We start from the raw sequence: 26,744 nt of genomic DNA, 5'->3' as shown, positions 1-26,744 counted from the left end.
CATTGTAAACAAATGTCTGATTTGAAGTGCTTTCTAGGTGCTTTTTTGGTTTTTTGACATTATTTCTTGTTTGTTTCGACAATTATGATGGAGAAGGACATTCAACAATATAATCATCTTTATGTTAATAATGTTCAGAATAGGGGATGTAAAATTCCGAAGCATATGTTTTGTCAGACGTCTTTCCATGTCCTTGTATTTCATAAACATAGCGAAGGGCCTATCGACGATTTTTTTAACGAAGCACTGTTGCTATTCTAGTCTAAAATACCTACGCCTCCTTTCATAGAATTGCAGCAATTAATAACTAACCCGCTTTTTGTCTGACTCAATCATTTCTATTGTAGACGAACTATACTATTTTTGATTTTTTGTGAACCTGTCTGTTTATTTAGTAGAAAAGGCACTGGAATTATGAAAGTTAACAAAGTATGAGAGGAGATGAAATCGATTGACTGATGATCTAATGATCTCAGCAAGAACCGCTTCAAAAAATCGCTAAAAGAGCGTTTTCACGGTACACTTTGGATGATCATCCCCGATGAATCATTCAAAGTGTTTGCGACGATGAAAGTAATTATCGTTTACATGGATCACCAAGACTGAATTAGTCTGTTCACTTACAAGTGGCGCCGGTTGAAGTTGAATGTACTTAAAAAAACAGAAGATTAGAAAAAAAACGACGTTGGTGGGTGAGGCTTTGGATAAATCGACGCTACAAAATGGGGGTGTCAACGTGTTTGTTAAATGAATGGTGTACAGAAGATCAAGCCATGTTAAAAAACCATCTAAAAATGTCTGAAGTGCAATTTGAAGAGCTACTTGCCAAAGTCACACCGTTAATTTAAAAGCAAAGCACAACCATGACAAAATCTCTTCATTCGAGACTAAAATTGCAAATTGTACTAAGATATCTTGCAGCAGGAGATTGCTTTTTAACACTCGAAGCTTTGTATCGTGTACCTAAATGCTCCATTTCCCATTTTCTGCCATAAGTATTAGCTGCTATTTACGAAGTACTTGAATATTTTATTAAGGTTAGTACCGAATTAGATTATTTCCTACATATTTAAACTATTGCACCAATAAAACATTTATTAAAACTTTATCCAAAAGGCAATTTATTCAAACACTAAAATCAAACATAAATTCATTGGTAATTGTAAATAGTTAAGAATACTTGGAATAATATATCATAAGGAGACCTTTTTTTCATCTTTCCTACTGTATTGTAGTAGTCGGTGCAGAAACTGATTTCTCACTGTGCTCATACTTTGAGTGAGTCTGTTACATAGAGATACATGCGCCCTTCCATCATAACCTTTTGCAACTTCTCCTGACTTATTAAGGCGCGGTCCAGAGGTATGTTTTGAAGCTGAAATGACAGGCTTCGACAAAAATGATTTAAATTCATTATGTGTGTCTGTGCTTGCATTCTGTGCAGCAATTGCACCTAATTTATCTATTGCTTTTTCAACAGCTGAAATTCCACAAAAACGATGGTTTTTTGAAAATAGGGTGTTCAAATTTGCTTGGGGACTCTCTTTTTTGATTCGTTTTTTATGCTGTGCCAGCTCGCTTTCTTTTAACGCTTTTTCTCTATGGGTTCTATTTTTATATGCCTCGTCTTTAGTGTTCCAAAGGCACTGTCGGTCTTTCATTTAACTCAAAATTAGTGGAGTATGGTCCTCTTTCCAGTTAAAAACCATGATAACAAACGTACAAACACAACAACTACGCACTGTAAACGCGACAATAAACATCCCCATGGACCTGTTGCATGGATACCATAAATGCATGTTTCCATTGTTCACTTTGGATGATTCATCCGCGATGCATCCTCTAAAGTGAAAAAAGTTCAACTTCGTTCAATATTCATTTTGGATGATCATTTTCGGTGATTAATAGTTTACACGATTTATTTATTTTTTACTTTGGATGATTTATCCGGGATGATCATCCAAAGTGTACCGTGAAAATACGCCTTAACGCAAATAAGTACGGATTGGAGCTAAATGAAGATAAAACCAAATATATGATCATGGAAGGAACAAAAGAAAAAAAAAGATTTTAGTGTGAGGTCAGCAAGTGGTAAAAGTTAGTTTTAAACGGGTGGACAATTTTGAATCATAATCATCACCGAGCCCTTTGCGTCCACTGCTGGACATAGGCCTCCCTCTTTTTGTTTTTCATTGTGCACTATCTTGAGCACTTTTCATCTAATTTCTTGACATTTTCTTGAGATCGTCAGTCCAACGAGTAGGGGGTCTTCCTTTACTTCTTTTGTCTAACCTCGGCCTCCACTAAAGCAATCTCTTCATCACTGATGCGGGCGACGTGTCCGGTCCAGTTCACCCACATTGGTCAAATGTTTTACGTTTTAAAGAAATTGGTATATCGCTTTTAAATATGTCTTTGAGTTTTCCATAGGCTGTCCATGCTAGGTTTATTCTTCTTCGTAATTCGCATGTTTGGTTGTCTCTTGTGATCTTTATTTCGTGTCCAAAGTATATGCATTTTTCCACCAGCTCTACTTCGTTGTCTCCAATATTGATATTTCCGCTAGGTACTAGGTTTGTCATGAATTTTGTTTTGGAGATGTTTATTTTAAGACCCACACTAACTGAAGTTCATGTAGCATTGTACATATCTCCTTGAGGTTGTCCGAGAACAAAACTATGTCGTCTACGAATTTCAAATTTGTTAATCTTCTACCGTCGATGTTCAGGCCTTTCTCTTCCCAGTTAAGTTTTTTACAAATACACTCGCGATCATAAAATCCGGGTCATCTTGAAAATTTCAAGTTTCTTAAATATTTTTGCCTCTGGTGCGGTAATAACCTTTTTTTTGGCTAATGTATTTTTTATTTGTCATCAATGTTAGTTTTGAAAGAAAAAAAATGGTTTTTTATTGTTTTTATTGAAAAAAACAGAAAACAAATCAAATTGTTGATAAAACAAACATACGAAAAAAAAAAATGGAAAATACAGAACGTGGTAAAAAATCAGTGAAATTTCAATGACCAATATCGTGTATTGCCTCCCCTTGCTCTAATAACCTCTTGCAGACGACGGAGCATACTCTCAATTTTTCTCCGGATTACATGTTGTGGTATGTTATTCCACTCTCTCACTAACAGATCCTTAAGCTCCTGTCCGTTGTTAGGAGGAGGTGTATGGGTTTGAATACGTTTTTTCAAATCGTCCCACAGATGTTCGATGGGATTCAGGTCCGGAGACCTAGCTGGCTGGTAATTCCAACTTCGTCCAAGTATTACATACTGATCCTGGCAACGTGCGGTCGCACGTTGTCCTGTATAAAAACGGCGTTTTCTCCAAGCCCTGCCATGTTGGGCATAACATGTTCTTCCGGAATCTCTGTAATGTACCTTCGTGCAGTTAGGGACCAATTTTCGATGAAGAGTAATTCTGTGTGGAAGTCGGAAGATATACCTCCCCAAGCCATGACCGAGACTCCACCAAATGGCATTCTTGGAGCAATGCAAGCTTGTGAAAATCGTTCACCGGTTCTCCTCCAAACTCTTACACGTCCATCGGATCCAGTTAGGCAGAAACGGGATTCATCTGAGAATAACACTTTGCTACAATCGTTAATTCCCCAATGCGCGTATTGTCGAGGAAAACCTAGTCGTGCAACTCGAGGTACCCGGCGAAGTGGTGGTCCTCTAGCCATTACCCGAGAAGATAGTCAAGAAGAACGAAGTCTTCTTCTGACTGCTGCAACACTAAAATTGCGATTTCGTACTTCCTCTAGACGATTTTGATGCATAACCGCAGTTGAGGTCCGGTTTCGTAAAGCCTGAAACACAAGGAAACGGTCATCTAGTGCCTTGGGCGTTCTTCTTCGTTCAGAGCCAGGTCGCCTGGTTAGCAAACTTGCCTTCTGAAAGCGTTGAAGCACTCGTTGAACCGTAAAAAGGCTTACGCCAACAGTTCTTGCGACTTGCCGTTGAGTGTGACCGTTTTCCACAAGTGCAACAATTTGTGCCGTTTCAACAACAGTCAAAGGCATTTTTGTCAAAAAATAAACACTAATAATGGCACTAATGGTGGCAATAATAAACGTTTGTCCGTTGCATTTGAACAGAAAGTCGAAGTACAAACGAGACATTTAAAACAAGCTGAGTTACAAGTAGCGTTCATTTTGGGAAGTGTGCACTTTACCGCGAAATCGGCACTATTGGAATACTTTGTTACAAAGGAAACCGCAACCATTCTCAGAAACATGCATTAGTTTGTATTTGTGTTATTATTATTTACGATAAAGCTCGTTAAAAATGAAATATCGGTGATTTTCAAGGTGACCCGGATTTTATGATCGCGAGTGTATATTCTAGTACTGCTGTTAACAGTTTAGACGATAAGGTATCACCCTGTCGGACTCCTCTGCCGATTGGGATATGATCAGTGTTTTTATGTAGTTTCACCGACATAGTTGCATTTTTGTATGTATTGTAAATTAACCTTGTATATCGGGAGTCAATGCGGCATGCTGGTAGTGCTTCCAGGATTTTGTCAAATTCTACAGTGTCAAAGGTTTTATGGAAATCTACAAAAGCCAGAACGAGTGGTCAATTGTATTCGATAGTCTTTTCTATTACCGTTTTAATGATCTGTAGGTGATCATTTGTTCCATATCCGGTACGTAATCTCGCCGATAGAAATCAAGTTTGTTTCTCAAGATATTTCGTTACTATTCTTGTAAGGAGTTTGTATAGGTGACTAAGAAGACTTATAGGTCTGAAGTTTTCTAATTCATGGGATCTCCTTTTTTGTACAATAGAATTACCGCAGCATTGTGCCATTTCTCGGGTATATTACTGTCCAAAAGGCACATGTTAAAAAGATTTTTTATTTTCTGAAGTACATAGGCAAGTGCTTCCTTGTTATTCTTAGCTTTTCTTAGGGCTAGTTTTAATTCGTCTATTGTGATTTCCGGTAATAGTTCTGATCCTTGGTTGACAAGGACTTTTTTCCTTGTTAATATTTCTGGTACTTGACCTTTTCTGCTATTTGCGTTGTGTTGGCTTGTGTACAGCAATTTGTAGAAGTCTTCAACTATTTTAAGGATTTCCTCTTTGTTGGTTGTAAGATGACCATTTCTATCTTTAATCTTTATTATCTGCCTTGTTCCCGTTCTTAGTCTTTTTCTCAATACTCTCATACTTCTATTGTCCTCAGATTTGTTCTTGGTTGTATTTGCGAGTGTCTTGTCTAATAGCTTTGGATATTTCTTTATTAAATTTTTGTAGTTCGCCGGCTTTAGTTTCCGTCTCGCTTCTTAATTCTCTTCTTTTCTGCATTAGCTGTCTGGTATTTTTCCTAATCTTCTCTTGTTTTTGAGTTCTAGGACAGAATTTGTCTTGACTTTCCAGTAAGGCATTTGTTAATTTATTATTAAGTCGTTTATATTATTTTCTGTTTCAGGACTACTAAGTATATCGGAAATACATTGCTAAAAACTATCTACATCTGATGGTTTCATCCATGGTTTTGATTTGCTCTTCTTTTTAATCATCTTATACCTCTCCTTTAAGCTTATTTCTATTTTACCTCGTACCATTCTATGGTAACAAATCTGTTTATAACCATGATTTTTTTAACCGTGTATTTTTTGTCCGTGATAATAAAATCTATTTCGTTTTGAGTTTTTCTATTAGGACTTTGCATTGTCCATCTTCTCTGTGGTATCTTTTTGAAAAAACTGTTCATTTATAATAGTTCATGTTGCAGCATGAACATTAACAGTATTTCGCCACTTTCATTTCTATCATCCAAGCCAAAGTTTCCCAGTGGTGTTTCTGTAGCGTTGGATTTCATTCCTGTTTTGGCGTTAAAATCTCTACATATAAAAGTAAAATGTCCTTGATGGCCTTTAAGAGCATCTTCGATATTATCATTGAATAGATCCACTTCTTCATCATAGTCTGTTGTTGGTGCATAAACCTGTATTATTTTCATATTATACCTTGTATTCAATTTGAGAGTAAGACAAATCACTCTTGTGGAAAATTTCTTTAGTGATACTATACTTGTTTGGAAACGTTTGTGTATAATGTAGTCGGTTCCTCCCAAGGAATTATTGTCGTCACCTACGTAGTAAAAACTATGTCCTGATTTTATTTTAATTAAGTGTTCACCACGTCTTCTGACTTCGCTGAGACCGTCTATGTTCCATTTTATGTTTTCTAGTTCACACTTAAGTTCAGTAAATCTTTCATCGCATAGTAGGGAACGTCGTGCATTATATGTTCCTATATAAAATGTCGTCTTATTCGGGTAACTTTCTCCTGTCTTTGTCAATTTTTTGTCCCCCTCCCCAGAATCCATAGGAGAGAGTGATAATTTATCAGTAAAAATTCTGGAAATAATTTCCTACTTGCCTGGGATATTTGGGTGTTTTCAAACTGACATTTTCATTGACTAAATACCCCACTAAGGCTAAATACAATTTTGAATAGCTGAGTAATATTCGATGATGAAAATGGAAAAGAGAAATGGGAGCTCGATGCCAGAATAACAAGAAGGGAATAAAAAATTAGGCAATTTGAATTAATGAATGAATTCAACTGTCCCGCTTTTCTTGGCACACCCGGTATATACTTCTTGCTTGAAATATTATAAAACAATGAATATTATGTGGAATATCATCTCAGACGTTCAAACCGAAATAAAAACAAAGGTGGACGTACAGGGTTGCCATAATTAACATCTTTTCGAAAAATGATATCGGTAACACCATTGCGCGAGGGTAAAATGTATATGTATATAAATATATTTATGTCGTATATAAATTTTTCATTTTAGATAAGAATAATCATGTAATTGTTACCTGCCATAAACTAAAACCATATAAGGCACGCTAACTACACATTCTATCACTTAACATCGTTTCACTGACTGGTAAAACACAACAAATATTGCAATATTGAGGAAAGTTATAACTATCTTATTTCTACTTCCCTAAATTACAACACTTCCTTTAAAAAATCAACAAAAAAAGCATATAACACACCGATCTCACGTCGTGTTTGTTTATTTACACCTCGACGAATGAAACAAGTTCACGAAACTGACTGTAGCATTCCTTTCTGTAAGCGGCATGAATTTGATTAGTAACATTGAACTTAATGCGTAATGGACGAGCAAATTTAATGAGCAAAGAAATCGTATAGTGAAAATTGTATAATCATGTTTTACTTTTACTTAAACGATTAAGATAGATAAAGATACGAGGTGACATAAAAGGTGGGATAATATACATAAAAAACTAATATTTACTTGTTTGAAAGATAAGTTTTTAAGATAATTTATCATCATAAAAAATTTGTTCATATTAAGGTTCTCATTATATTAATATGAAGTTCTTATTTTTCTTTATAATTGCACTACAGCCCAAATCGAGCTTTGGCCTCCTCCAAATCATTTCTCCAACTTTGCTGGTCTCGCGACGATCTTCTCCAGTTCTCATGTCTCGCAAGATTTGCGCGTCCACCCTTCCACCTTTTTCGGGGCCTTCCTTTTGGTCTTGCGCCCCGCATTTTATTATCTGGGGTTCTTTACGACAATCTTTTGGCCTCCATGCTTACTACGTGACCACCTCATTCAAGTCTCTGAAGTTTAAAGAATTCTAAGATCGGTGCAACTTTGAACAGTTGGTAGAGTTCATGGTTGCACCTGGATCTCCATAGGCCGTTTTCTTTAATAGGTCCAAATATCTTACAAAGACTTCCAGCTTTCTTTTTGTGCTTTCACCAGTGTGTATTTTTGAAGCGGAACTCACGGGCGAGTGAAAAATAAGCTGTGATACCCATTACTATTCTTCTTTGAATTTCAAGTTCTTTTGTTCCATCCATGCTTAATGTAACTCCCAAATATGTTTTCCCCAACTTCCATGTATTTCCATGTAACTCCTAACTTTCACTGCTTCAGTATCGTCCCCTAATTCAGCTGTAATTACCACAAGTAAAGAACTTGATATAAATGTACAGGAGGTTAGGAAAAATACCTGAAAACCTGAAGAACAGAAAAGCAGCAGGTAAAGACGGGATACCAAACAAATTACTGAAATATTGTGGAGCAGCCATGACAGAACAATTAACAACATTAGTTAATAAAATTGTAAGAAAAAACAATAAAATACCGGAAGAATGGAGCGAAATAATTCTATTATCAAAAAAAAAGAAATAAAACTTACAACTAAAATTTTAAAGCAGAGGATATTTTAAATCTAATAAATCAGGGTTTTTGTAGTGGAAGATCGTGTACAGATGCTATATTCATTATAAAGCAAATTATTGAGAAATCACTAAACTCTAATTTCACTATTTGGGAGAGTGATTCATCGTTTGAAGGCGTAGAAGTGGGGAAAGACGTATGAAAATCCAGTGGCGTACACTCACTTTTATTTCAACGATAATTATATTATATTGTTTAAATATTATTGTTCAAAATAGGCCACAATATATTTATCTGCAGGTTTTTACTGAAGTTTCCATCTCTATATCCAAATACCGTTTTCAAAGATATAAATTATAGTTATATTTATTTTATTTGTTTATGATTATATATTTATATAATCTTATATTATTTATTTTCTTTTTTTTTCTTCTTAACTTTAAAAACGGTCTCTGGAATAGAGATCGAAACGTCAGTAAAATAAACATGTCAATAGATGTATTGTGGTTTATTTCCACATGCAACACATGCACTACCCATAGAAACGCCAATGTAAATGAACTATAGTTGATGTCTCGATAGACATTTCTTCGGCGAAAAAATAATAAAAACTAGTTTTACCGCTATGTCTGTGTCGGGATTGTAAAACGGAGTTTCCTCGCTAATTCCAACGTTGCCAAACGATTAAAAAATAATGTTTTAAAATATCGATTTTTATTTTATAAATTTAAATATGTAACGAAACGGAACATATAAATAAAATTTATTTCATTACAATTTTGTGCTTAATTTTTACTATTGAAAAAATCATGTTTTTTGGTATTTTTATAGCGGTAATAATCGCCGCGTGGAAGAATACAGGTTTTGTATGACCATAATTACTACTTGTGAACAAGAATTGGCTACACTGTATGACAACTTCTGGTCAAGTGTACTATAGAGAAGCACAAATAAATATACTACTTTATATATTCTGTAATTTCTTATGAGGAAACGCAAATTGCAATTGAGAAAACAGGCAGTTTTCAAGGGCCGCTGTGTACATTTAAATTTGAGGATATTCGGCGTTTAAGCTATGAAATCACTCTTCTAATTTGAGGATTTCTACTATAGAGTATAATAGACCAAGATTTCTGTGGCTAATTGACCTAAAGAAAGCGTTTGGCAGAATAAGACTCAAAGATGTAATCCAGCTTCTGTATAATAGAGAAGTTCCCCTAAATATTATAAAAACTATCCAAAATATCTACCAAAACAACAAAATGGAAGTCAGATTAGATGGAAAATTTACAGCTATAGAAATAGGTAGCAGTATAAGACAATGGGATTCACAGAGCTCCATGCTCTTTAATTTAATCATGGATGAAATCATCAAAAGCGTTAACAAAGGAAGAGGTTACAGAATGGGAAACAAAGAAATAATAATACTTTGTTAGGCACACGACGCAATATTGATAGCCCAATATGAAGATAGTCTGCAATCTATCTCATCTCAAAAAACTAAAAGAACAGTAGTCCGCAAAGAACCAACCAGATGTAAAATAGAAATTGATGGCATCAGTATTGAACAAGTAATGGAAATAAAATACCTGGGAATTATACTGTCCAGCAATGGAGACCTCGACAAAGAAGTGATAGATCAAGTACAAAAAGCAAATAGACTGGCAAGATGCCTTAATAACACTTTATGGCGAAACAGACACATTAACACTGAGATGAAGTTAAGAATTTATAAAGCCAGTGTAGGACCAATAATGACATATGCTTCAGAAACAAGACCTGACACAGCCACAACGCAAAGGCTACTGGCAATGACAGAGAGAAGAATTACTGGAAATGCGCTGAGAGATCGAAACAGAAGACACAAAATAGAAAAAAAAAGAATGGAATAACCACATAAGCAGAATGGAGGGGACCCGTGTCACCAAAATAGTAAGAGATAAGTCACCAATCGGCAGAAGAAGTATCGGACGACAGCGCAAAAGATAGAGTGAGAACCTTCCATAGAGGTATTAATCCGCGAATGAACAAGCAAAATTTCTTATACAGAGGAAGAAGAAAAATCTGCCGAAAAAGTTCTTGCTACGGTTTTTTGGAATTGCTTAGGAGTACTCCTGATGGATGTTCTGTATGAGTATACAACAGTAACTGGGGGATACTATTCGACATTATTGACCACTATATAAGAAATAATCATGAGGAGAACAAGTGAAAAGTTGTGTAAAGTTAATTTGTTTTATACATCAGGTTTTGCTCGTGATTTAGAAGTCTACTTACTCGAACGCCTCTCTTATTTAGCAGATCTGGCTCCGTCCGGCTGTCATGTATATTCTCAATTGAAAAAAAAAAAGGTTAGGTTATAAATTTTCGTCTAATTTTGATGATTGATGATTATTTGGCGAAGAAAAATGTGATCACCATTATCTTTTAGTGGTTGTTTAAAAGTATTCTGGGAATATAAGGCAATTATGTAGAAAAGTAGATAAAGGTTCAGATATTAACTAGCGGACCAACTCGACATCGAGTTTTTTAAATGAAATTTTTATTTTGCGAGAAAAATTAAGAGATCAATACAAACAATATAAGCAAGAATATACATAACATTCATCAATAATAATGCAAGTAAAAAAAAGTGATTATGGAAGTCGACCTTAAAACCGGAATGCAATTTTTAGTTCATCAAATGTCGACATGGATATCATTTAGCAGTTAATTTTGCATGCTGATCACGAATCCGGTGTCAGATTTGCTCTATCTTGACGTTTTATGCGCGTTTCGGGTCACTTCCGGTGTCGGATCGCAACCGGAAGTACATATTTAGATTCGTCTCGACGAGACCTTTCGATCCATATACATTGTGGGGTCTAAAACTTAAAGTAAATTTTAACTTCCGGTCATCTCAAAACCGGAAGTGAATTTTTGTACCAAAAGTATATATTGACAATCTCATACGTAATACTAATAATATTCCGAAAAAATATTTTAATTATCTAATATGGTTTTTGAGTAAAGTGGTGGACAAGAAAAGGGCTTAGCGTTTTAGTATATAAGATTTACAAGTAATTGCCAATTCTTGTTTGTCGTTTATTAAACAACTTTTAAAAGCATGCATTTTACCAATAAAACTCAGCGTTAACTAACCTCTTAACAACCCTTCGTTCTGCTCTAATCTGCTACCAACCTCAGCATCGGTCTCGTTCCGAAAACATTTTGAAAAAATACTTCGAGAACCCATAGTTTCGTCTCTTTCTATTTAGTAAACTATATTTTCTTCTTAAACTATACTTCCCTACCACACAGATAATTTTTACTAACACCGAATTTAAAATAGTCAAAATAAATTAAGAACACTATATTTTAATAAATTAATCTTATAGTTTTTTCAATTCCGGCCGACTTAGGGAACTGTCAACTGTCAAATCTCGTTACAACCTTTACTTCTTCAAATCTCGCAACACTTCTTATTAAGTCATTTATCTATTCTTTTTCTTTTCACACACTATTTTCTGACGTCTAACTGGATCCTTGTCACACTGAACATCTAATCAGTTGCTACGTTTTCGGTTCATTTCACCTAAAAGATTAAACGTGTTTAGACGATTACATAATTATATTTTCAAAAAATCCAAGGTAGATTTTTTGAAAATATACTTAACGTATGATTAGATAAGTATTTATTGATTGAATTTATATTAAATGTAAGTGCACTGTGGTATTCGCCAAAATAAACAGTTCCGATATGCAAAAAACTGATGAATTCGATAATAGAAATATTGAGTACTGGAAAATAATAGGAAAGTTGCATTTAAATCCTATTTAATGATAAAAAAGGATCAATCCGTCTTGCTGGAGAAATAAATCAAATCGCAAACATCAAAACCAAAAACGTTTTTTGCTTGACATGTTCACCCAGGTTCTTTCAATTATCTACGAGACTCTTCCCATTAAAGTTGACCCACCTATGGAATTTGCAGTTTAAGTCGATTACCATACTTAAACAAATTATAATCTGCATATTTTTATAAAATCCCATGTTAATTAATATGGAATTTTTATTAATATTAATTAAAAACATTACCCTTTTGGTTTTTATTTAGTTTCAACAATAAAAAAATTTCACTAAACTCTGACTATGCATTCACTTATGTCAACATACGTTGATTTTTTCATAATTACGTTAAATCCAGAGGTAGCTATGGAAAAATGACATCAAAACAATAATATTGTCAGTTAATGTCAAATGTATTTTGTAGTATTGTAAAGTTTTTTGCCGTTTGTGGATTGTACAATGGGTCGAGGTAAAGTTATCGATGAGAAAATTTGTTCAATCATTATTAGATATTTTAATTCTGGAAAATCAAATTCGGAAATCGCGAATATGTCGCAATTGTCACGCTATAGTGTAAGAAATATAGTCAGAAGACACAAAAGTACAGGTTCGGTCATCACAAAATCTAGAAATGTACAAAAAAGTAAAATAACCGAAGCAGATCGAAGGGCATTAAGACGCATTATAGTGAAAAATAGACGAGCAAATTATATGAAGGAAAGCGTTTTATGGAGTGACGTTATTGGAAGACACGTTTCTAGATCAACATGTCACCGAGAGGCCAACAAAGTAGGATTTGGTACTTACAAAGTAAGTTTTATACTTGAAAAAATTAGTACGAATTGTTTTTAATAAATTTCATTTTATTTTAGGCTAAGCAAAAGCCACTTTTAACATAACAACAAAAGAAAAATAGGCTAAGATGGTCAAAAGAGCATAAAGATTGGACTCAGTCGCAATGGGACTCAATTGTATCTTAATTAATTGATTCAATCAACTATATCCAAATACTGGATGATTAGTTGGAGTCACTGTTCATAACATTGTCAAAGAAAAGCAGACCCAACAAATGCAGCGACTTTAGGCTGTTTTGATGAGCTACACACTTACGAAATTTTTTTGCGAAAGCAGAATGACTGATAAGCATTGTGGGTTTAGAAATGGCTTAGAAATCTGAGAGAGATAGAGAGAGAGAACTACACAATGATCTAGAATGATCTAATAAAGATAAGCATAAACTCGCCACAAACATCACAAAAACGAGAAGTTTTGAATACAAACAGGGATGGCCTATGTTCATCAGTGTATTTAAAAGTGGCTGATGATGATGCTGAAACGATATGCAGGACAGAAAACGAGAAAACCATTTAGTAACACTTTTTATTTTCCATTTTTGTTTTCCTTACGTATACCCGGTTCATTTCTTATAACATAAACTCGATAAAAATACACTGACCTTTATAAGACGGTGCATTTGTATAGGTTTTTAATAATGTGAACAATTTTTTGTGGTTGAATTAAAAATAAAAGCGCATTTCTTTACAAAGATATAACAAAAAATATACTCTTATTGAAAGTAAAAGATAATTCCTAATAAAATAAGTTATACTTCTTTATGTCCTACAGAAATGATTCAAATATTTGACCCTATACGGCTGAAGGTATCCCAATCTGTCATAAAAATTTCTGCGGACAGATGTAACAGTTTCTGCTGTAACAGAATTGGAGACTTCTCTTATTCGGTTTGTAAATTTATCCAAATTTTGGACTCTAGCCTTAGGATGCTTTTTAAATGTTCTCAAAAAAAGAAGTCCATGGGTGTAAAATCTGGAGATCGCACAGGCCACTTAATATCGCCTGTTCGACTGATAACTCGATTCGGGAAAATATTGTTTAAGTACTCCCCTAATTATTCGAGCGTTTTGAACTGAACAGCCGTCTTGATGGAACCAAACATTCTCCAGATATACATCAGGAAGATTGAGAATAGAGGGAAGAACATGATTCTGCAACAAATCGGGGTATACTCTACTATTCAAGTTGCCCTCAATAAAAAATGGACCCATTATGCGGTCTCCTAAAATGTCAGTCCAGACGTTAACTTTTTGAGGACGTTGAGTTCGGTAAACAACACTTCTGTGCTGGTTTTCCCGCGACCAATACCTCGTAATGAATGGATTGTGTTTCCCTACTAACGATACAAAAGATTCATCAGTAAATACAATATCTTTAATAAAATTGGGTTCATCATTAGCCTTCGTTATTAGAGTTTCACAAAACTCCATTCTTCGACAGTACTCGTCTTGATAAAGCTGCTGCGTTTTCCAATATTTAAAATTCTTGTAACCATGCTTTTTCCATACTTTCGTTCCAGTAACATTGCTAATGTCTAAGTCTCTAGCAACGTTTCTACTTGAAAGTGTTGAATCTACCTCGATTGTTGCACAAATTTGTGTATCCCGGTATCTTCTTTCCTCAATTTTTTTCTGGTGACACTTCTTGAGCGTAACATTTTCTGCAATTTTTGAGGCAATAACAACGCTCAAAATTTTTAACAAAATTATGAACTGACTGTACGCAAGGAATTAGTCTCCCCTCGAAAAACATAGAAAATAAATCTACACACTGTTGTCCAGAATTACTACATGTTGTTGCAGACATGTTGTTTACAAAAATAAATTCAAAATCTACGCTGTTATTGCTGTAAACAACCACTGTATAATGACAAATTATTGGCGACGGGGCAACGGAGGTTAGTGGAAAGTCGACGGCGTGCAATGTTGCCATTTATAGTGTGTATATCTAATTTAAGATTTAACGTATTACCTGGAATATTTAGACAGATAAAAAGTATTGTTTAAAATATTTTTCAAAAAGAAGTAGAGTTATTGTACATAGTCGTGGCAAAATGGGTTTCATATTATATGATGGGATAAGGGATATTATCATGATGAAATGAATTCAGAACATTACGGAAAACGGTTGGTAGGACACATGTAAAATCAAAATGGTCGATAGGAAGCATTACTGCCTATCAACCAATGACTGACAACCAAGCTAGAAAGGAATTGGTTAATAGGAGGATATGTAACTATTGGTTGATAACATTAGCCATACCTAATGCTCCGTCACACAATGTACAAAGTAGTAAAGCAGTCATCAGTAATTCAACAATAGCAGATATGAACTGCTTGACAGAGGAAAATATACCATTTGTAACAACGATGTTTAAAAACCAATTGAGTTACATTATCAGCCGATACGAACAAGACCATATTCAATATAAATACGACAACGTACTTGACTAATTATACATAAAGCTCACCACTGTTTATTAATTACCACAAAATATAGTCAACTTGACATGTTTACCTGAAACATCAGTTTTTTTTTAAAGAAATCTAATTTTAAATTTATTAAATACTGCATATTTTGGCGAATACGATATTTAAACACTTTTTATTTAGTGAGAACGTAATAGTGTGCGTTTCTTTACAATACAGGTATTAAAACTAACACGTTTGACAAACTTAGATATATGTTGTTTTCGCAAATGCTTTTTTACAAGCCAAGGGAAAGTAAATCCTATTGTTCAGAAAATATTTTCTTGTGACATATTTTTTGTGTAAAAGATTAACAAAAAAAATTTACATTAATAGTTTGTAAGTTGATAAAAGCTACATTTTAAAATTATTTTGACATATACAGGGTGTCCCAATAAATTGCGGCGTATCACAGTTATATTTTTTCTTATAAGACAACCTACCCTGTATTTTATTGCATTTTTTAATTTTCCGCAAAAAATAGGGTATAGTTTCATAAGGGCTATATCTAAGTACAGAGTGTTCTGGGTTATGTCGGCTTTTCTTAAAACGTGAAATTTTAAAAGAAGACTCATTCCCAACTTATTGAGCAATTATAACAAATTGACTCTTACATCTAAATTGTTGGATATTCGTTGAATGTATTCCATGATTGATTATTAAACATCTCTTTATAGGTTGTTCAAAATTACAGTTTCATTATTGGATTATTCAATGTGTAATATGAGGATTATAATACTAAACAAAGTTTTCTCTTTTGAATTGTAAGGATGTCCTAGACCTAAAGTATATTCATTTAGCAAATTCCCATCTGTTAACATAAGAACGTGTTGATATTCGCCCTCTCATTCGTCAAGAGGCTATTAAATATAATTTATTGCCTTAAGCCAGACGGATTTTCATGTTACAGGTCCAAACTTGCCAGTCTATTCAAATTCAAATTGTAGCGTGTTGCTTTTTTATTCAAAATGTTTACTTTGTTATGTATCGCTCAGTTAACGAATATTTTATTTTAGCACATTTTCCTTCAATGGAACATTAAATTTTGCTCACAGTGATTAAATTTCAAGAAAATCTTACACTAATAGTTTCAAAAGTAAATATTTTTAAAAATCATATAATATACCTCAGTACGGCCCTGTTTGGCTTTCACGTGCCTTTGTTGACAGATGGGAATTTGTAAAAAGGAATGTAGTTTAGGTATCATAGTTTTTACGTAATTTACAATTATTTATTTTAAAATGTAGCTTTTATCAACTTACAAACTATTAATGTACAAAAATGTTTAAATCTTTTACTCTTTCACTGTAATCTTCCGGTTCGTTAGTGGTGACCCACCCTGTATATCACCATTCACGAGGCCGTCAAAAAAATGTGGACCAATCACATAGTCCCCAACAATACCAACTCAAACCACCACTATATATTCTGGGTGGAAGTAGGTAATTTCTCGAACTAACTAATATCCAAATCATATCTGTTAATTATTCAATGAAAAAAATTATTTTTAAAATTAAAACATACTACCCAGACTGATTTTCAAATCCACCGAACACATTGCAGGAAACAGAAGTTTCCTTATTGAGGTCCATATATCTCAAAAAACTTGTCAGTTACCTGGTCGGGCCAAAGTCTCGGGAAGAACTTATTTCTTTGGATTATTTGTCAAAGGAAACACTAGTCTCCCGGAAATATAAATCTCAAAGTCTGTAGCACGGTTTTCTCGTCATAAGCACTAAAGAAGCGACACAATCTTAAGCAGAATTAAAAATATACTTAATGCACAAAATAGACAATACAAAAAGATTAATTTTATAACTCGACGACTTCTTTTCAAAAACGGATAGAACACTGCTTGACAGCACAGTGGCTTTTTCGTTTCGTAAGAAACCTTAGACTATGTTTAAATATTTATTACATACTATGGCATAAGTTACACTTTGAATAGTAATTTGTTGTTTTTCCCAATATTTTCGGTAATAACAATTAATATTATTTGTGTGTATTTAAATAAAACGTTTGCCAGCAGTACTGGGAAACCATCGAAAAGGTATTCCGTACACCAGTCACATTAAATATCCTACAAGCTATCACGACTATATAATATGTACAAAAATCTTATACGGGGTGTCCAGAAACTCTCCTGAGAGAAACTGTCTCAGCTGATAGCTGAGACAATAGGCACCTGAAAAGACCGCGTGTGTCATATCCTGCGTGAAATTTTGGCCATGAGAAAACTGTCGGAGCGATAGGTACCGAGTTTGCTCATTCCGGACAACAAACCGCAACCGTGAGACCACTTCAGAGTAGAGTTTGAAACTGTTTGGCATGAGAAAACCGTCGGCGCGATAAGTATCGCGTTTGCTCACTCCAGACAACCAAGCGAAACCGTGAGACCACTTCAGAATAGAGTTTGAAACTGTTTCAAGTGCAATCTGAAGGAGTTTCTGGGTTGTTTCGTGACCGATGACGAAACATAGATCCACTGGTACACACCAGAGACCAAGGAATGGTGAAAACTGTCCTACTGATCGGAAAGGTGATGGTCTCCGTTTTCTGGGATTCACAAGGTATAGCTTACAGCCTATATAGACTATCTGGAAAAGAGCAAAACGGTCGCAAGGTTTTACTACGCCGAATTATTGGGCCGATTCGACACCAAATTGCAGAAAAATGGCCTCTCTTGGCGAAGAAAAGTGTTCTTTCACCATACATTGAACTCTTCCACAAATTGGGCTACGAATTTTTGCTCCATCCTCCGTATTCTGCAGATTTGACCCCTACGACTTCTTTTTGTTTCCAAACCTAAAAAGTCACTCGCCGAGCAAAAATTTAAGTAGAATGAGCAAGTCCTTTGTAGTAGACTTGTACTTTGTCTACAGTTTTTTCAGAGGTACTCAAAAAAACATATTTGTCAGAGAATAGAAGAAGTTACGGAACGCTATGCTGAGAAATAAATCGCCACTTTTCCCAAATTTTCGTTTTTGTAAGCTAAGTACCTACTTACAGGACCGCTCTCGTATAGCGGGTAACGAATCTCAGAATTGCAAATAAAATGGAAAGTAAGAATGAATATGGGCCATTTAAGCATCAAATAATATAGAACCACTAGTCGCATTATCACTGTAACAAAAGTAGAAATGTATTGTTCACCCCCAGGATAATGTTAGCTCTCACAGATCGAATTTTTCACGAACAATAAATGACGTATAATGATAAAAGTTTTGCTTATAAACTGAGCATGTATCTAGCTTATTAGACTTAGTAACTGTGACAAATATGAATTAATAACAACTTGAGTTAATAATATCTTAGATATCTGGGAATAGATGTAACTAGTTAAGGAGATGTTGAAGAAGAAGTACGACAACAAAGCCTAAAAGCAAGTAAAGCGGCGGGATCTCTTAATGACACAATCTGGAAGACCAAACATCTAAGTCAAGACAAAAACAAGAATCTATAAAGTAGCAATTAGACCTATATCAACATACACTGCGGACACAAGACCTGACACATCTATAGTGTATTTTTATGTATGAGAGAGTACTAAAACAATAAATTATGTATGCAAATCCCTAAACTGTTGATACGGGTGACTCAATGAAAAACAGATATTTGTCAACAAGTTTACAGAAGTATATACGAAAACAATTTTAAATTGAGTATGACCACCAGGTATAAAGGTTGGAGCAGAATAGAATACAATAGTTGTGAGGATTAAGGTCGATTCTCACTGTACGTTCCGTTTACTTTCCATATCCGTGGCTTTCCATTTACAAAAAATATTATTAAACACAAATCATATACTATATGCCCACTTTCCGTTCCGTTTACCTACCATTCCCGAAGCCTCGCGTTCAAGATTACCGGCCACGTATTTTTTCTGCGACAAGCTGCGACGTGTCGGGTACGGAATGGATAGTGCGAATATTATTACATCGCGGTTCAGTCTAAGTTGTTAAGATAAATATGAATGACGAAAAATTGATAGAACTTGTCAGGCAAAATAATGCCTTATATGATTTTGAAAATAAAAAATATAGCGATAATTAATTTAAAGACAATATTTGGTCAGCTATTGTCAAGGAACTCGATGCCACAGGTAAGTAAATTTTAAATTACATATTTGTTTGTTTATGTGTATAATGCAAAATCTTAGCAACTGTGATACTGGATGACTCAGAAAAAGTAATTTTTGATTACACAACTGAACGTGGAAGTTGTTTCCACTCTAATTTAAAGTTCATTGAGAAAAACCAGACTTATTGTAAGTAAACGCGACGTCTACTGAGAATTGTGGTTAAAATAATGGGAGTTATACGGAACGGGTATGGAAAGTAAACGGAACGTATAGTGAGAATCGACCTTTACTAATCCCTAAATAAGGTTGCCAGTGTCGGAGTGATGGAGGTTAACAGGTACTAATGAATTTGCAAGAAATGTAAGATGTTTATTTTATTGGTTATATATAACCAATAAAAGTTTAATAAGTACCTACCTATTTGCAAAATAAAGTTTAATTCTTTAGATAAAATAAAACGTTTTATTTTATCTGAAATGAGTGCATTCCACGAAGTAAGGGTTTCAACAATCAAACATTTAATTCTTTAATTCCAGGAATCTACGACAGTAATTGACTAGATAATTACCTTCTAAACTTATTCCACAGAAAATGTGATAGTGGGTTTTTCCATTTTGTAGGAAGGTCCAAGTGGCGTATTCAAAATTCTTAACAGTTCACTAAAAGTAGGTACTTCAGTTGCAAGGTGCAGTTTATTGTGTATACTAGTGTTATGGAAAATTTGGAAGTGCCGTGTAAACGCCGAAAAATTGGTCCTCTAACAGTTAATGAAAAAACATTAATATTTAATTGTTTTAAATCATTTACAGACAAACGTTTATGTGAAAGTGTTGATGAGACCGTTGAGTTAGTTAGCAGTACACTTGGTGTTGGGAAATCTACGATTTACAGAGTTATTAAAGAAGAGAAATGTGGTAGTTTTTAAATGCCACGTAATGCTCCAGGGAAACCAAAATTTCAAATAGAATATCATTTTAAAGAAGGACTTCGACGGAAAGTGTATGAATTCTTCTTTAGACAAGAATTTCCAACATTGGATAAAGTTCTTGTCTCAGTTCGAGATGATAAGGATTACCCAGAAATGAGTCGAAGTACGTTATGGAAACTTTTAAAAGAAATAGGCTTCCGCTGGAAAAATAATCCCAGAAAGTCTATTTTATTAGAAAGAAGCGATATTGTCATATGGAGAAGACATTTTCTAAGAACCATAAAGGAAATGAGAAACCAAAAAAGAAAAATATTTTATCTTGATGAAACATGGATCAACGAGGGTCATACACCAAATAAATTTTGGCAGGATGAAACTGTTACAAGTCAAAGGCACGCTTTTGTAAATAACTTATCTACTGGTTTAAACCCACCATCAGGAAAGGGATGCAGGCTGATAATAGTACACATTGGCAGTTCAGACGGTTTTGTTGAAGGTGGTTTATTAACTTTTGAATCAACTCGTACCAGTGACTACCATGAAGACATGAACGCTGATGTCTTTCAAGAATGTTTCGAACAAATGATAGATCTTCTTCCTAAGAACTGTGTAATAGTAATGGATAATGCAAGTTATCACTCCAGACTTATAGAAGGACTGCCCACAACCAAGTGGTTAAAAAAGACTTGCAGAATTGGCTGAGTTCAAAAAATATTACGTACCATCCCGGATCTATAAGAAAGGAACTTTATTCGTTGTGTGCCCTTCATAAAGAAAAATTTTAAAAATACGAAATTGATGAAATTGCCAAAAATCGTGGAATGACAGTACTTAGATCCCCACCATATCATTGTGAATTAAACCCGATTGAACTGGTATGGGCACAGATAAAGAGTGAAGTTTCAAGAAAAAATACAAAAAAAAATTCATGATGTTAAACAGTTGTTTTTGGAGGCCGTAAATAATGTAAAACCTGAAAACTGGGAAAAGGCAGTAAATCACACTATTAAAGAAGAGGAAAAAATGTGGAAGCTGGACAATATTACTGATAAAATGATCGAGCCAGTTATTATAAATCTTGGTTCTGAAAGTTCATCTTCTGAATCTGATTTGGATTTGTAACAAGTAGCTGTAAGTTTTATATTGATATTTTTATTCATCTATTTAACATACCTTAGACGGTTTTAAAAACTCTTTTTCTCTTTTGTAATTTTTAAAAATTAAAAAAAATGTGAATTTTTTAAAACCCTTTTTAATGTAGGCCAGTCAGTTCTAATATAGTGTGTGATAAAAGAGGTCACTTTTGTTTACATACACATAACACTTTATAACACTGAAATAATTCATTTATTTATTATAATTATTCAAAGTAATTTTTCAATTAATGTTGAGCACGCCCATGGAGTGGTCGGAGCTACCAGTTAAAATTATGCTAATTACTCTCTCGTTCATAAAAATAAACTATAAAAACAGACGACTACTAGAAACAACAAAGATGAAAATAATACTTCGAAGAATATCAGGGAAAAGTATGTTGGATAGGGAGAGAAGCGAAAACATAAGAAGAGCATACAATATAGACGAATATAGAAAACGAAAACACGAGTGGAACGAACACATTAGTAGAATGGCAGAGGATAGGATAGTACGAATAGCACGAGATAAGTCACCAAATGGACGAATAAGTATTGACAGACCAATAAAAAGATGGTGCGCCAATTTAAACAATTTAGGAGGGTAATGTTGAAGAAGAAACAGGCTTCAAAGCCTACTTACAAGAAGGAAGAAGAAGAAGGGAATAAAAAGTTGTTTCATTCATAATGACATTTTGCATCGCAGACAGGAGATATAAATAGACTCTGTCTCACGGGAAAGAGGTATTAGAGGTATATAAAAATACAACTACTATTTGAGTAAAACAATCAACAAATATCAAAGCACCGTCGCCAAAGAAGGCAAAAACAGTTTTGTCAAATTTAGAAAATCATGTAAGTATCATACCCAAATCTGCAATTGCAATGACAAAGAAGCATGAATTGGGTTTAAAATAACTGCATCATCCGCCAATATTCTACAAATTTGGCATGATCGGTTCTCATCAGTTTTCAAATCTGAAAACTAAGAGATTTTCGTTTCGAATTCCGAGAAAATCGATGCTATAAATAACTACTTCGAGTTATATTCATCTACCTACAATAAGGATATTTCTAATTTGAAATATGACTGAAGTACTGTGTAAAACGTACAAGAAAAAATGTTCTTTGTCAAAAAAACTTACGTTTTTCTTTGTTATAGGCCACATACTTATCAAACAATCCTCATAGCGCCTATTTTTAACCGCGAGGTTATTACAAATTAATAAATACATACCACGACTCGTTCAGTACGGATCAAACTTGAAACTTTTGGCAACAGTTTAATCGTTAAAATAAATTGAATCGGACTTTAAACTTTCTAATTAATCAATGAAAATTTCTCGATTAATCTACAGCTTAGGAATTCGTCTTGCCGGTTAGACGTAACCCCTGATATTTATTAAAAATTAAAGCCATTTTAATACCGAACGCCATTTTGTGACGTTACTTTACTGAAAACTTAAATGACCGTTGGAAAATTCTTAGATAAATAGTTAACACTAAAACAAACAAAAAATCGTAGAATTTTTCCAGGATTTGTCTCACCGCAAATATTTGTCTATAGACGAACTTTCTTTTCTGAATCGTTCCTGAAATTGACCTACTGCCCGTTCCATCAGGCTATTTATCTTTCTTTGCTGTATATTATGTAGCTTAAGTTTAAGCAAGAATGTATTCAAATGGGACTTGACATCAACACAGATAAGACCAAATTTATGATAGTATCAAGGAGTCCAATAAATAATGAACAACTAACCCTTCATCATCATCATCATCAATCAGCCCTGAGTTGTCCATTGTTGAACATAGGCCTCCTCTAGACTTTTCCATCTGCTTCTGTTCTGCGCCTCTGCTATCCAATTGGTCACGATTCTTTTGAGGTCGTCGGTCCATCAAGTTGGGGGTCTTCCTCGGCTTCGCTTGTCAGCCCGTGGTCTCCACTCAAGCAATTTTTTTGTCCAACTGTCGTCTTTCATTCTTGCAACATGTCCTGCCCATCTCCATTTTTGCCTTGTAATATGTTCGATAATGTCTTCCACTCCGGTTCGTCTACGAACTTCCTCGTTTCTTATTCTATTTCTTAAGCTTATTCGAAGCATTGATCTCTCCATCTTTCGTTGTGTCCTTCTCAATTTTTCGGCTGACGTTTTTGTGAGAGTTAAGGTTTCTGCTCCGTATGTGAGGACTGGTAGAACGCACTGGTTAAAAGCTTTTCTTTTTAAATGGATCGGTATATTTGTTTTAAATACGTCTCTCATTTTTCCGAAAGCAGCCCAACCCAGACTTATTCTTCTGAGTAGCTCGCATGTTTGGTTATATCGCGTTAACCTTATTTCGTGACCCAAATACACATATTTTTCCACAAGTTCTATGGGCGACTTTTCGAATTCTATTAGCTCATTGGGAACGAGATTGGTCATCATTTTTGTTTTTCCATAGTTTATTTTTAAACCGACTTTCTGGGTTACTTGCTGTAGTTGTTGTAGCATAACTCTGGCTTCTCCTAAGTTGTCTGTTATGAGAACAATATCATCGGCATATCTGAGATGATTGAATATCTTTCCATCGATGCTAATACCCTTTGATTCCCACTCTAGCCGTTTAAATGCGTACTCCATAACTGTTATAAATAGTTTTGGCGACAAGGTATCTCCCTGCCGCACCCCTCTGCCAATTTTTATCTTCTCAGTCATGCAATGGAGGTTAACGGTTGTTGTCGCATTTTCGTATATATTTCGAATAATATTTGCATACTTGTGATCTATTCTGCATTCTGATAGTGCTTTTAAGATAGCAACTGTTTCGACTGTGTCAAATGCTTTGTGGAAGTCGACAAAGATAAGAGCAAGGGGCCTGTTATATTCGATAGACTTTTCAACTAGAGTTTTAAGGCATTGCAAATGGTCGTTTGTTCCGTGTCCCGCTCGAAATCCTGCCTGTTCTTCTGATTGATAGAAATCGAGTTTTGCTTCTAATCTGTTTGTCAGTATTCGAGTAAAGAGCTTGTATAGGTGGTTAAGCAAACTAATTGGCCTATAGTTTTCGAGATCTGATTTATCCCCTTTTTTGTGGAGGAGGATTGTAACCGAATTCTTCCATTTACTTGGAATGTTTTCACTATGCAGACATAGATTAAAAAGTGTTTGGATTCGGGACATCAAAAGTAGACCTACTAGTTTAATTGTCTCAATGACTACACCATCTTCCCCCGGGGCTCTATTATTTTTCATATTTTTGAGGGCATGTTGAATTTCCTCTCGTAATATATCTGGTATATCCTCCGATCCCACATTATGTACCTTTTTTATTGGTTGTTCGATGAGCTCTGGAATAACTTGACTTTTATATAATGTTTCATAGGAACTTTCCACTAAATGTAATATGCTTGGTCTATCTGAGATAATATTTCCATTTTTGTCTTTAAGTTGGAAGATTTCTTTTTTGCCATTTTCCATTTTTCTCCTCAATGCTTTCATGCTTTTGTTGTCTTCTATAGTTTTTATAATTTTCTCGTTGTTGTATTTTCTAATATCCCGTCTGATGGCTTTAGAGATTTCTTTATTGATGCTGTTTATACATACACTGTTACTAACCCTTGGTGGACAGCAAATAGAGAGAGTGACAAAATATAAATATCTGGGAGCTTACATCAACACAGAATTAGATCCAGACCAAGAGATCAGGGTACGAATAGAAATGGCAAGGGAGCGTTCTTAAAATTCAAGCAATTGTTCTGTGACACAAATCTGAATACTGCGCTGAGACTGAGGTTTGTTGAATGTTACGTCTGGTCCCAACTATTGTACGGGGTAGAAACATGGACGTGAAAAGCGCAAATAGTTAAGAAGCTTGAAGCCTTTGAACTTTGGATATACCGGAGAATGTTGAGAATTCCATGGACTGCCAGGGTCACCAATGAAGAAGTGCTGAGAAGGATGGGTCGAGACAAAAAATTGTTGAGAACAATAAAAGTACGCAAGACTGCATACCTTGGACACATACTAAGAAATGATAAATATTGTCTTCTGCAGGTCATCATGCAGGGTAGAGTCGATGTCAAAAAGGGAATAGGTAGAAAGAGGAAGTCATGGCTGCGAAATATTCGAGACTGAACAAACATGACTGTAGACGAATTATTCCACGTTGCAAAAGACAGAGAAACTTTTAGAAATGTGGTCGCCAACCTCCGTTAATTCGAAAGTCTTTTATAGTTAGCATCCTCTTCCCGGTAGTCCGATACTTCTTCTGCCGATTGGTGACTTATATCTTGCTATTTTGACGACACGGTCTCCTCCATTCTGCTTATGTGGTTATTCCACTCTTTTTTCCTATTTTGTGTCCATTCATTTATACAGTGTACGTTACATTTTCTTCTGTCTTCACTTCTCTTTTGATCTATCAGCGTATTTCCTGTAATTCTATTATTCTCAGTACTCTCATCTCAGTAGCCTTTGCGTTGTGGCTGTGTTGGGTCTTGTTTCTGAGGCATATGTCATTATTGGTCTTACACTGACTTTATAAATTCTTGACTTCGTCTCAGTGTTAATGTGTTTCGCCATATAGTGTTATTAAGGCATCCTGCCACTCTATTTGCTTTTTGTACTTGATCTCTCACTTCTTTGTCCAGGTCTCCATAGCTAGACACTGTAATTTCCAGGTATTTTATTTCCATTACTTGTTAAATACTGATGCCATCAATTTCTATTTTACATCTGGTTGGTTCTTTGCTGACTACTATTGTTTTAGTTTTCTGAGATGAGATTGTCATATTACATTCTTTTGGTTTTATGTTAAATCTGTGGACCAGTCATTGCAGACTATCTTCATCTTGGGTGATCAATATTGTCTCGTTTGCATAAGAGAGTATTTTTTTCTTTGTTTCCCATTCTGTATCCTCGTTCTTTGTTAACGGAGCATGAGGCTCAATGAATCCCCTTGTCTTATTCCGCTGCCTATTTCTATAGGTTCTGTAAGTTGTCCATCTATTCTGGCTTCCATTTTGTTGTTTTGGTAGATGTTTTCGATAGTTTTTATAATATTTAGGGGAACTTCTCTATTATAAAGTAGATGGATTACATCTTTAAGTCTTACTCTTTCAAACGCTTTCTTTAGGCCAGACACAGAAATGCTGGTCTATATTATACTCTAGTGATTTCTCAGTAATTTGCTTTATAACGAATATTGCATCTGTACACGATCTTCCACTACGAAAACCCTATTGTTCATCTGCTAAACTTATCCTCTGATTT

The 26,744-nt window shown here is 34.7% G+C and overlaps 2 protein-coding genes across 4 annotated transcripts in view; one reads left to right on the top strand and one right to left on the bottom strand.

Annotated features, from left to right (window-relative positions):
• LOC140435258 (uncharacterized) overlaps window positions 1–26,744 on the top strand; it is a 150,080-nt gene that overhangs the window by 12,505 nt on the left and 110,831 nt on the right. The gene's annotated exons all lie outside the window — the stretch shown is intronic.
• The window catches only part of LOC140435257 (polyamine-transporting ATPase 13A3-like), a 116,165-nt gene that overhangs the window by 62,687 nt on the left and 26,734 nt on the right, over window positions 1–26,744 (bottom strand). The window contains exon 2 of one of the 3 annotated variants that reach the window (XM_072524067.1): window positions 11,340–11,772. The exons of 1 other annotated variant lie outside the window; for it this stretch is intronic. In XM_072524067.1, the coding sequence (XP_072380168.1) occupies window positions 11,340–11,433 (94 nt within the window). In that variant the 5' untranslated portion in view covers window positions 11,434–11,772. Of the gene's footprint in view, window positions 1–6,852; window positions 7,073–11,339; window positions 11,773–26,744 lie in introns of those variants that run through there. One more of the 3 variants, XM_072524071.1, reaches the window with a different exon arrangement.

This window comes from Diabrotica undecimpunctata, chromosome 2, assembly GCF_040954645.1.
Source record: "Diabrotica undecimpunctata isolate CICGRU chromosome 2, icDiaUnde3, whole genome shotgun sequence".
Lineage (NCBI taxonomy): Eukaryota > Metazoa > Arthropoda > Insecta > Coleoptera > Chrysomelidae > Diabrotica > Diabrotica undecimpunctata.
The sequence above is the reverse complement of the archived record's forward strand: the minus strand, read 5'-3'. Positions and strand labels throughout refer to the sequence as shown.